The sequence below is a fragment of the Parasteatoda tepidariorum genome, chromosome 7 (assembly GCF_982258835.1).
Source record: "Parasteatoda tepidariorum strain Cologne lab strain chromosome 7, Ptep-v5.0, whole genome shotgun sequence".
NCBI lineage: Eukaryota > Metazoa > Arthropoda > Arachnida > Araneae > Theridiidae > Parasteatoda > Parasteatoda tepidariorum.
Genome location: NC_141761.1, coordinates 33,574,409 through 33,587,139, shown reverse-complemented (window position 1 = coordinate 33,587,139; position 12,731 = coordinate 33,574,409). Strand labels below are relative to the sequence as shown.

Sequence of the window (12,731 nt, the reverse complement as noted above, 5' to 3'; positions counted from 1 at the left end):
CTTCCGGTTTCCACCGCGACACCAGAAAGAAGTTTCTCCACTCTAAAGAGATTAAAAACCTAGATGGGAGATGAGAGACTGACTGGACTTGTTCTTCTGAGTGTGCAAAGTGACTTGGCGGTGCAATTGGATTCCCACGAAATTGTAAATAAGTTATGAACAAGGCGCAAAAGATTAAGTTTATTACTTTAAGCAATTAAAATTTTTCTATACTCTTTGATCATTGTTTTCCTTACAATAAGCAAATATTTTACACACCTGTATGATTACTGAAATATTATATATATGGGTCATTCTCACAAAAACAGTCATTTTCATGTCCCCAGTATATTTTATGTTTGTTTTACAGCTTACGAAAAAAAAAATTCAGGGAAAGTGTCCTTCAGAATGCAAGCTAACAAAAGAATAAAAATAAAATTATCAATTTTCATTTTTTATTTATTTTAGGTAATTAAAATATACCAATATGTCATTCCCTCACTTGTCCCCAATGCTGATTTAAAAAAAGAAAAAAATTGTTTCTGAAATAATTTTTTTTTTTTTTACAAATTCGTGTTTTTTATTTCAGAGTACTGAAATATAGAATTCAGAAAATCAATTTTAAATTTAATTTCTGATAAAAATATTAACACAGCACTATCTTAAACTTTGTCCCCAGTGTTTCGCGTCATTCCCTCACTACAATGTTCTTATCACCTGCAATCTTCTTAGAATAAAAATATTTTAATAAAAACTTCAGAAGTTAACAACTGGCATCATAGAACAAAATTGCAGTATGTTTCCATCTTCAACTTAAAGAAGCCTTGCTGTGGAATAAATTTGAATGAATCAAACCAGGTAAAATTTTTTACATTTGTCATTCCCTCATGTCATTTTTTAGAGTAAAATAAAATACAACTTCATCGAGAAAGTGGATAATTATATGTTTCTTTCTTGTATGAATATAATTGTATGTGATTGACTTCAGAAATTAATTAGGCCTAACTGTTATTTTTAAATTTTATTGAATTCGTCATTCCCTCACTAGTGTATAAAGTGAGGGAATGATTCAAGATGAGTATATTATTAAATTTTTTTTTGTTCAATCGTGCCAGCCAATTTTATTTCCCAAACCTGTAAAAACTATTAAATATATAAGACTAAATTATAATAAATATTAGATATACTTAGTATGTTATCATTTTCAAACTTTAGGTAGATGTAACTTAGATAAAAACATGTATTAAAATAAAATATCATTCCCTCACTATTAGTGTCATTCCCTCACTTTTTAAATAGTGAAAATAATTAATTTACTTATTAATTAATTTTAAAAATAAATTAAAAAATCAATAAATGCATTAATTAAATTAATTAATTTATTTATTAAATTAATTAATTATTAATTATTATTAATAATTAATTATAAATGAATTATTAAATTTATTAATTTAAGTATTAAGTATAATTTATAGGATATATACTTTTTTTATAATGCCATTACATATTTCTATTAATATAAAAAGTTTCAGAGCTTTTTATTCACTTTACTTTTTTGGGATTTTATGAACTGAAAAATGACAGTTTTCGTGAGAATGACCCATATATATATATATATATATATATATATATATATATATATATATATATATATATATATATATATATATATATATATATATATATATATATATATATTAATTAGGTGCTCTGCTTATTCCGGACTTTTTCTCCCGGTGCTTCTTTTGCAGTTGCTGTCATTTTCTGTGATTCAGGTAGACCAATGCAAAGCTTATTTTACCGTGCGGGCTTTGGGAACCTCAGATCCAATTCATTAACGCTGTTTTTCGAAGCTCTGTCGCCGAGGAATATAAAAAAATCATAGTTTAAGTGCCTTACCTTTGAAGCAATGCGATGATTATTAACTATATATATAATCTTGCCATGAAGAATTATCTGGGCTTCTGAACAGTATTTTCAAAGTTATTAAACGTTTTTAAAAATCGCCAATTCGGCGATATTTTCCCACCTAGATGAAATTTATCAAAATCATTACCCGATTCTCAGTTTTTCATTTTCACAGAACTGTGGTTTTTCTCTACAGTGACGTTTTGCGCCATTTTCAAAATAAGCGTAGACATCGCTGGCTTTAGATAGGCTAAACTTGATGTAACAGTTATTAGTAGAGCCCGGATTTTGATGACCTAAAAAATCTCAACTAATGCCCTTAAAAAGTGCAAAAAATGCCCTTAAAAAGGGCAAAAAATGCCCTTAAAAATCCAAAAATTGCGCAAAAAATGCCTTAAATAAAGTAAAAATATTGAATTAAAAAATGTTTTGCTCTTTAAAATTATTATGAGTCATTTAAAAAATATAAAGCAATGCAATACTTGTTCTACGTTCATTAAAGTTTGAAAAATTTGTTTTATATCCTAAAATAACAAAAAAAGGAAAATATATTGACACCAAAATATTTTTATTTTGTATAGAAGCTTTAATGGATATAACAACTTCCATCTCATAATATTACTAAATATCAGAATTACATTGGATTATTAAATGTTTTTTGATAATTTGAAATGTAAACGAGCGTCTCTTGTCTGAAAGTAAATTTTCATTCCTGCAAAAGCTTCTTTCAACGTCTACTGATGTTATAGGTGCGTACTTGAAAAAGACGGTCTCACTTACTGACAATTCTTCTTCAATTTGAAAAGATTTTGCTTCACCTGTTAATATTCTGTAGATTTTCTTCATTGTTTGGAAGCCAGTGTAATAATGAAAATTGATAAAAAAAATAATAAAAATTGGAAAAAATTAACAAAAAACTTTAAAAATGCATTAAAATGCAAAATACGCCCCAATATTTAAAGAAAAAATGCCCTATAAATCTAAAAAAATGCTCTAAAAGACAAAAAATGCAAAAAAATGCAAATGTCATCGAAATCCGGGCCTTAGTTATTAGTAACAGTTGCAGCCTCACAGCAGCTATAAAAATGGCCTATTATTTGTAAAAAAAAATAATAATAATTTAATATTACAACGAAACCTTCGAAAAACACCCTTAACTTGCTTATCCCTAAACTCAAGGGCACTTTGGTGTATTTTCTAAATTGTTGTTAACAAATAAATTGTTTTGAGAAATCTAGCCAATATTGATATTAATATTGAAAAGTCTTCTTTTATCATATTCTGCTTTATAGCATGGAACTCATGCTAAGTCATGTAACTTTTAGCATTCTCGTGATTTCGAAGACAACCGTTTGTTCTAAATTTTAAACTATAAAAATATGTTTAATTAGCTTATGTAATTTTAGAAGATTTTAATTTATGAAGACAGTTTCATAAATAATTTTCATATTTTTTTTTATAGAACACTGTACCCATTAGATTCAATAGCATCCACATAGTCAATGAATCATCGATCTTTAGATATATTTTCAACATGATGAAAATCTTTCTGACTGATAAAATTAGGAATAGGGTAAGATTTTATCTCCTTATTAAATTAATTTAGAAAGTTTTAATTTTTATTAAAATATTAAAAAAATTGTAAGGATTTTTTAATCTTCATCTTTGAAATTCCAGAAACATTTTCGATTATACTTATTAAATTATTGTATCTTATTTATTGTAAATGCTTCTAAAACAGCATGGATGTAATAAGAATAAATATCTTCAACAGTCGTCGACATTTAGTGTATTTACAACTGTGAATGACCGAAATTTCAACCGGTGAATGTTGACAATCACATAGTTGCTTTGGTAAATGTCCGAAATGTATACTAGGTCTAGTTAAGAAAGAATAAAATTAATTTTTAATTAATTTTAAAATTAATTATTGTTAATTAATTTTGATAATTTTTTAATTAATACTATTTTACAAAAAAACAAAATTTTTAGTTAATTTTTTAGGATTAATTTTTTGGAAATCAGATTTTTTTAGAAAAAAAACATCGTTCAATTAGAAACTATAATATTTATTAGGAGTTGTATGCTTTACTTCTTCTCAATGAGAAAATTGTAATTCATAATATTTTAGATTAATTACAGCTAGCTGTCAGATGAAGAAATTATGCCATAAATAAATCATTAAATACATAATTGAACACAAAATTCAATTTTAATTTAACTACAATGATGGTACTGTGCTAATATTGAGGGAAATGTATAACTTGGTAATTTTTGTATAATTTTACAACTAATAACTATGATAAAAAAAATTTTAATCAATAGTTCGAAAATAATAAATTTTCACAAATTTTAGATAAGATATAAATAATTTCGTGCTCAACTGTATAGTACTATAATAGGAAAGGGGACTAGCGGGAAAATGTCTGACAAATTTGCCTGAAAAGCTGATAAATTATTGTTTTGAACATATCCGATTGTTTTTAGTTAAAATTTGAAGTATTGTCTTCATTTTGAATGATACAAATGTACTTTGTTAAGAGTACTTTTTTGTGCACTTTTTTAATAATCTTTTTTCAAAAAGTTGGTTTTTCTTTCTGCACTAGACATACACCAAAGAGCCATTACATTATGACCACCCTGCTAATAGCAAGTAGGACCACCTTTAGCCCTCAAAACTGCTAGCGCCCGCCGTGGCATTGATTCCACAAGGTGCTGATAGGTAGTCTGAGGTATCTGGTGCCAAGCGCTCACCAATTAGTCCTGCAATTCCCTCACATTGCGAGGGGGTAGCGTGGTAGCACGAATTTGGTTTTCCAAGTAGGACCACAAATGCTCTATTGGATTAAGGTCCGGTGAATTTGGGGGCTAAGACGTGACTTGAAAGTCACTGGAATGTTCCTCGAACCAATCCATGACGATTCGACCCTTATGACATGATGCATTATCCTGTTGGTAAACACCATCCCCCGCAGGAAAAACTGTTGTCGTGAATGGGTGAACCTGGTCTGCAACTTTGTTCAAGTAGCTTACAGACGTCAGGGATTGTTCTATGAGGATTATGGGTCCTAATGTGCCCCATGAAAACATTGTTCCTGGGCGAGAAACCATGAAAACCTGGGCGAGCCCATTGTTATAGATGGAGGGTAGTCATAATGTAATGGCTCTTCGGTGTATACCATGGGGATAAATGGATAAGTTTTAAAACCTGTCAATTAATTCATTAAAACCTATTAAAAAGCAAATAAACCTCATATTTCGGGAGTCTTCATGATCCGTCGAAAAAGTGCGGTATGTTTATTCAGATAAAGTACGTTTTTGTGTCTGATTTCGTAACTTAAAATACCGTCTGCACAAACTAATTAGCATATTTGAGGTCACTTTGAAGTATTGAAATTGAGTTCTAGTGCGTGAAAATCCGATCATTAGATCAAAAGTTATTCAGGTTTTTTATTTATTTTTTCACGAATTGTACAACCTTTTTATATGTTGTAGGAATCTATAATTATTCGGGTTTGTAAAAACTAATTTATATTTAATAACTGAACTAAATTTTCAATCACGAAAAAAAAAATTTATTAACTAGAGATTACATTAGAAATTTAGCAGAAAAATATTATTTTTTAATTATATGGAATTCGGCTTTATTTTTAAAAAGGTTTTTTGACAAATTAAAATTAAAGTTCATTTGATAGTCTTTAATATAAAATAGGAAGCTTCCATTTTACAACTGCTACAAAATTTATATTTTGAATTTAAAAAAAATTTGTTAGATCATTACTTCTACTTGCAAAAACTTGCTACTATTTTCCAAACTTACTACTTTACAGAAAATGATTGAAATTAATAAAACACAGAAAAAGAAAGTTGTAAATATATTTAATATTTAACAGAATTAATCTAATTTAATAATTAAGTACCATAATAAATCATGTGTTTTTAATTATTTCACAGTTTTATCACTGAAAGCTTAATAAGTATGTTGCTTGCGAAAATTTAATAGTTGTTACAATTTTGAGTCAATCTCCTTCATTTAACTATTTTTTGACAACCACTAGGTATTATTCTGTAAATAATACATATCTGTATGCAAATTTTGCCCTATCAGACATTAAAGTAGTATCTTATAAAAAGAATTATGGACCTAACATTTACGTGAATTTACTGCCACTATTAAATTTTTCTGAGAATCGTGATAAACCTACTAATGTCCCCGGGAAATCATTTGTTACTTCAAACATATTAACCATAAGCTACCGAATGGCAAATCGAAACTACGTGACTATTTGAATATGTCATATGCATATTAATTCATAACATAGTGTCTCCAATGAATAAAATTAATCGAAAATTATGCAAAAATTAATCGAAAATTACTAGAAAGCATAAAAATGCTGATAAATAAGTAACTGTACTCTTTGAAATAATTTTCAAAAACGATGACGAATTATATCGTCTCTAGCGCACATCGAATACTCCTGGTAAACGAGTAATCTCGTCCGTCTTGGTGAGAATTAAGTTTTTCTTTTTCTCTAAATTGAAAAATCGTAAGGGCCACAGAAAGAGGCTTTTTGGGTGCTCAACTTAAAGTTACATTTTATTTTGTTGCACAAAAATTACTAATAATGATGGCGTGTAGAAAACTGTACAGGAAGTACAATGGAATAAAAAAAATTTACTTTCGATAATTAGTTCGAGAAATACTAACTGTTGAAGAAAATACTTTACCGACCACAATGTAAATACAAAGTTAAAATTTGGTTAGTGGAAATTTGGTATGGAGATATTTTTTTCTACTTTTCTTTTCAAAATTCTAATTTGCTCGAAAGTTATTGCAATTTTAAGTGCTTTTTTAGCTTCCTATTTCATTTTTCTTTTCTGAAAATGAAGACTAGAAATTACCAACTGAAATTTCCAACTGAAATTACTTTTCTGAAGACTAGAAATTACCAAGATGTTTAGAAAAAAATTCTGTAAGATTGACGGAATTAAAAAATTTAAGATTTAACTGTTAGTTAAGTTTTTAGGGAAAAAAACATGTTTGGCCGATCTGTGGACCGATAAAATGTTACTGCGGAATTAAAATTCGACGTCCTGAAAGGGCTATTTTTATTTTTAAACTTTACACAAATTTTGCTTTGAAATTCTAATTTGTTCGAAAGTTAATGCAAATTTAAGAGCTTTATCATAAAATTTTAAAAAAATCTGTTTTAAATATTTGCTATTAATTTATTGCTGCAAAAAATTTACTTCTTTATTTTATTAGCTTGCTCGAATAGAAGTCAAAGAAAAAAAAGAGAGAGAATGAAATATTAAATTTTGCCACACATGAATTTGAACATTTATATCGAAAATTTTTAAACTAAAAAATACTTAAAAATTAGGGCGTTAAAAACCATTCCCTAATTGAATAAATATAAATCTCGTCAAAGAGTAAAATAACTTCTCATTTGTTTCTTTTTTATTGAATCACACTATCTGTGTTCCTTAGATTAATTTTTTTTCCAAATCATATAATTGCTTTCAAATCTAGGTAAACGTCTATTTCGTTGTGATTATTAGATTAACAAAATGTTTTTTTTATAAAGTTCAATAATTGTATATTTTGAAAACAAAATATTCTGTGTTTTTATGTAAAATATAGACTTTTAAGAAGAAAAAAAACAATGATGAATGAGAAGCAATTACAAAAGTTGGCAAACCTAGCGAGTGTCATTTTTTTTTCAAACAAAATTTGTTGCAATGTATTTGGCCATCTAAATATGTATATATTTTCTTACATGTAGATCCACTTTCATGGTAGCGATTTGAAACAGCTTCATAAACACATACCTAAAGAAATTTTGCCTGCTGAATTTCATGGTGATAATATCAACTATTCTGCAAAGGAATTTTGTAAAAAAGAAACTTCTCCATTCGTCAAAAAGTACAGCTTGATGCTCAACAAAGGTTATTTCTGAAATTCATTTCAATTTATGTTATTAAAAAAAACTCAGGCCCACTAGGACCTACATTTTTCTGATTTTTGTCTTCATGAAAACACAACATACTTCCTGTATTCCGGTCGATCTTAAAGACCTGAGACATCGCATTGTCATCGCAATGACTTCCTTAACCAGGGATCATTAGATTAGTGACTGACTAGATTTAAATTGGATTCGACATTTGTGGCAAATGGTGCTCACGCTGAATGCACTTCTTCTACGCATAGTTGTATACAATCGTATGTTGTGCCATATGTTTGTACTTCATTGGAATTAAATCTTTCAAATCTTTTCATTGAATTTGAGTAATCCTGTACTTGATAAAGTGCCAAGATCCTTAAAATGTCTGTACATTATGGACTTTAAATGTGGTATAGTTTCATTGAATTTGAGTAATCCTGTAGTTGATAAAGTGCCAAGATTCTTAAAATGTCTGTACATCATGAACTTAAAATGTGGTATAGTTTCATTGAATTTGAGTAATCCTGCAGTTGATAAAGTGCCAAGATCCTTAAAATGTCTGTACTTTATGGACTTAAAATGTGGTATCGTTCATAAATACAATGAAGCATACAATTTACTTGAAAACATTCTAAAGTTGATTTCTTGAAAATAGAGCTTGAACGATGATCTCCATTTAAATCGATGCCGTTTTGTAAACTTTAACGCAAGCTGCTGAACTATCGCCTCTTTAGGACATTGCCAGATATTCAACTTTATCAACAATGGATCCTTTTATTTCTTGTAATTCTATGTTTCACATCCAAAACACTACCCCTGTTTCTTAAAATTTCTTCAATTTAAAAAAAAACTTTACTCTGAATTCTATTATTAAATTGAAGGAATGAAAAAATTTTTACGTTGTCATCGAATAAGTTTTTTAATATTTAACAACTGCGATACTAACACAATGCATCATTGCTCAATAGGAATCTATTGTGACTGACAATGGCGAGATGTCAACTTGCTCCGGACGGCAGATAAATATTTACTAGTGGTAATCTTTTAATGTATGATTCTTGGTTTAGTAAATTCGATTTATAAATTTTTGCTTAGCACTTCTTCTAATTCAAAGGCTTATATAATACGCCAATATGTCACAGTTCCGCCAAATTCCCTTCATCTGTATTCCACCACCTCTCTGAAACACCACAAAGTTAAAGATGAATGCGAAAAGGGCCTCAGGTGCCCAGATGTTTAATACAGTTAAGTTCAATACAGTTGCGCAATGTTGAACTTTTGAAGAAGTTTCAAAATTTACCAATACTATTCAAATGTTAGCTTGTGATCCTCTACCGTTTTTCAAAATGTTTTGTTGGATCCGGAGTAGTTCACATCTCTGATAAAGTAACGGAACATTCTTTTCACTTCCAGTTCACAAGCCCAGGAACTAATATATACTAGGGCATTCGGGGCACATGCCAAGTGTCCCAAACTTGTGAGAAGCCTTCCCCCTAAATGAGAAGCCTTCCCCTTAAATTACACATGAAAAATTACCTATGATTTTTTTTTAGAAGAACTAGTTTGAATTTTAACTTGTAAGGGCATATTATAATAAATTGAATAAAAATAATTTTGTCCTCGACTATATGTAACTAACATAAACTGATATGTAAAAGGTCAGATTGATTGTCATGTCCTTCATTTTCGAATTCATTTGTATGTCATACTACCCATACAGCAAATTTCGTCCTAAAGACATCCCAAAACATTCCGAACACTCCTGGAACAGTCATATCCGTAAAGTGTCAGAAGAAAGAATTTCGTAGGATGTCACAAATAGACAGCAATATGACAGGCCTTTCAAAGGAGTGTTTTAGGAGTCTTGTAGGATCATCGTTCAGCGCATGCGTGTTAACTTCAACTTTGCCGTTAATGTTATTTCTTTTATCCAGTGACAAGAGCAATTCTGCTAGTGAAATCTAAACAATAAGGTATTTATAAGCTCAAATATCTTATTAGTTTCTTTTTTGTTTATCTTTCTTTCTTTTTTATAATCTATTTATATATTTGATTTATAAGTGTACTTGAACCCCGTCATTATCTTTAATATCTCACTTGCAATGTTTACATACATTACTAAATGTTTAAATGTGTGGTTTATTTAATTTTTCATAATTATTGAGGAAGTTTTACTTTTATTATTTCGTGAGGGAAATTTTTATCTGTTCTGATAACTCATTCTTTCTATTATTTTTGTTTTCTTCCTTTAAGTTCAACTTGTTATTTGGCATGTTTTTTTGGTAACCCTAAATTAATCATTTCTTCTAGTTACAAATGAAATGACATTTAAATTATTTCAATGTTGCTATTCATCTTCATTATTTAGTATATTGTTATTTTACCATTTTTTACAAAGTTTTGTCTATAAATTGTCTATGAATGGTGTTTTCAATATAAATGTAAACAATAACAATCTCCAACTCAATACTTGCTACTGCTTATTCTGCTAGGCTATATTTTCAAACTGATAATTTTGTTTTTAACAAAAGAAATAAATTATATAATTTTTAAGCTCAAATCTGTTGTATTTCATAAGATAGTAACGATAAGTAATTCTGGTGAGTAAGAAGTGAAAATTTGTTTTATTTCTTTAGAGATGCATTGCGAAAAAGGTGACATGGTTGCTAGATTTTGAATAACTCCCTTTTTTGGCAATCCTGATTTGGCCTCTTTCAATTTGTTTATTATTGTTTGTTCTTGTTGCAAGCTGTGCATCATCTTACGTTAGTGTTAGCACCTTTAGCATTGTAAACACAAGTAATAAGTAATCAAATACCACGTTTGCAAGAATCACAATGTTCTCTTGCAAGTTCTCAAAACACAATGATCGCGTTGTGAGCCAAATGGCTTTAAAATACACCCGAAACAGTAACCTGGAAGTATAGGCGTATAGAGCTTGCAGCGTTCCCTTGTGTAAAAAATGCGGTCCATAGGGATTTTTAAAATTAGAGATACTTAGCCAAGTAAATAACCAGGCAAAAGGGCTGCAGGTTTTTTTTTCCGTCCTAGTCTGAGTAAATTGCAGCATTTGCTGCAATGAATTCAATTTTTCTCCTTATATGATTGTTCATAATCAATCTGTCTTAAAATTAATAAAAAGTTGCAAAGTTATCTAACTATTATATTAAATTTAATCAGGCTATCAATTTTAACTGCTGAAGATAATTACATTATTTTCACTATCTCAGTAATTCATATCTTTTTAAAAATAGTTCTTAAATTATATTTATATTAATATTAGTTAAGTTTATTATTTAAAAAAGAATCATATGGACGCGATCAAAATGTCTATATGTGTAACTAATTTTATACAGAATAGTGTCTACATTTTCTCATTTTAATGTCATTGTTTCAAAAGCAGTTATTAGAATTTCTCCTGCTTAATGCTTAGTTTCATGCTCACTACTTAGTATTTCAAGAAATACTTTTTTTTTTAAAAATATTGAAAAGTTAATAAAAGTATTGAAAAAAGTTATTGAATCTGTAAGGAGTTTATTTTCTTTTAAAAAGTTCTTGTAAATATATTTGTCATTATTCACCTCTTGCATTGTGAAGCTGGTTTAAATATATGTGTTTACATTTTAATTCTTAGTTTACTTTTATAGATATATTTTAGGTAGGTATCTTGTGTTTCATAATATGTATTTTTTGACGGGGTTAAAAAATATTCAATGATCTCTTAAGATAAAATATTTAGTGCTTTAAAAGGCATATAAAACTTACTTGTAGTTGATCTGCATATTTTCTCAATTATTAAATTTTTGTTAACATTTTTAACTGATAATTGTGGTTGAAACATTTAATTAGTATTTACATATTTGTATTTTTACAAAAAAAGATTGTATGCTAAATTTGAGTATAGTCTTTTTCTTGATTCTCCAAGAGCTCGTTCTTTTACAAGGACAGATTTACGATAAACTATTTTCAGAATGAAATTTTGTTTTCTTTAAAATAAATTTTTATTAATTATATCATTTACATGTCAATTTGCTTTTTTAAAATATTTTTATTTGTATAATGTTTTTTCTTTCTCATAGTCTGCTAGATTGCAAAGTCTTGATGGAACTGATTTTAAAGAACGTACAAGACAAGCTATTCGTCACATCATGCCTGGTGATGTTGTTGAACTCTAAAGCTGGATGGGCAATAATGAAAAAAAAGTTTTTTTGGTTTCAGAGTGTCAGGTGCAATTATTGGTAATATTTAATCCCTGTTTATATATATATATATATATTATTCCATTTGTAGTTTGACTGTATATAGTTAAAATTTGTGTTGCTAAAGTTGCCAAACTTTTTAATATACTATAAATTTAGTATTCCATGAATTTTCAATGAGTTTATAAATTTCAAACATTGGAATAATTTATGAGTGTGTTGTTTGAAATAATATTGTTATTAGTATCACCATCTTCTTTTCCAGTCATAGTAGAATGGTAATCATACGATACTTCAGTTATCCAACACTTTTTTTGACTTGCACTTGTGTGTACTAATAGCTTTATCATTATTACAGTTGTTGTTACTAGATTATTCTTATAACAATGAATCAAACATGTATCAAATCATTTTATTTTTTGTAAACTAGTATTAAGTTACGTATGATGGGCAATTGAAAAAGCAGCTTAACAAGGTTACCCCATAATATTTTCCCTGAGAGTAACAGAAATCTGGGCTTCTACTAATTTAGTTTGAGATACCTTTTAAATAAGTTCTGAAATAATTTTATGCTTATTCATGAAAATACCTACTGGTTTGTTTATATTTTCTTTTTGTTATGTTTTAGAAGCTGTTTGCAGTGTTTTCACATGCACTAAAGTAAATGAAGTTGGAAGCATTATTAGAGGCTGGTTGCGCC

At 28.4% G+C, this 12,731-nt stretch overlaps 1 protein-coding gene and 1 long non-coding RNA gene across 2 annotated transcripts; both read left to right on the top strand.

Moving 5' to 3' along the window:
• Positions 1 to 3,353: 3,353 nt before the first annotated feature.
• LOC147806991 (alpha-tocopherol transfer protein-like) lies at positions 3,354 to 7,945 on the top strand. Its single transcript, XM_087167645.1, has 2 exons — positions 3,354 to 3,460; positions 7,674 to 7,945. The coding sequence occupies exons 1-2, from the start codon at positions 3,422 to 3,424 to the stop codon at positions 7,845 to 7,847; spliced, it is 213 nt and encodes a 70-aa protein (XP_087023771.1). The 5' UTR covers positions 3,354 to 3,421; the 3' UTR covers positions 7,848 to 7,945.
• Positions 7,946 to 9,546: 1,601 nt separating this feature from the next.
• LOC147806990 (uncharacterized) lies at positions 9,547 to 12,731 on the top strand. Its single transcript, XR_015435430.1, has 3 exons — positions 9,547 to 9,805; positions 11,912 to 12,070; positions 12,660 to 12,731. It is a non-coding gene; the product is annotated as an uncharacterized LOC147806990 (long non-coding RNA).

Excerpts from the sequence above, each read along its gene's own strand:
- LOC147806991 (XM_087167645.1), top strand. The coding sequence starts at position 3,422 with ATGATGAAAATCTTTCTGACTGATAAAATTAGGAATAGG. Across the intron at positions 3,461-7,673 it reads CTGATAAAATTAGGAATAGG|ATCCACTTTCATGGTAGCGA; the intron begins GTAAGATTTTAT and ends TCTTACATGTAG.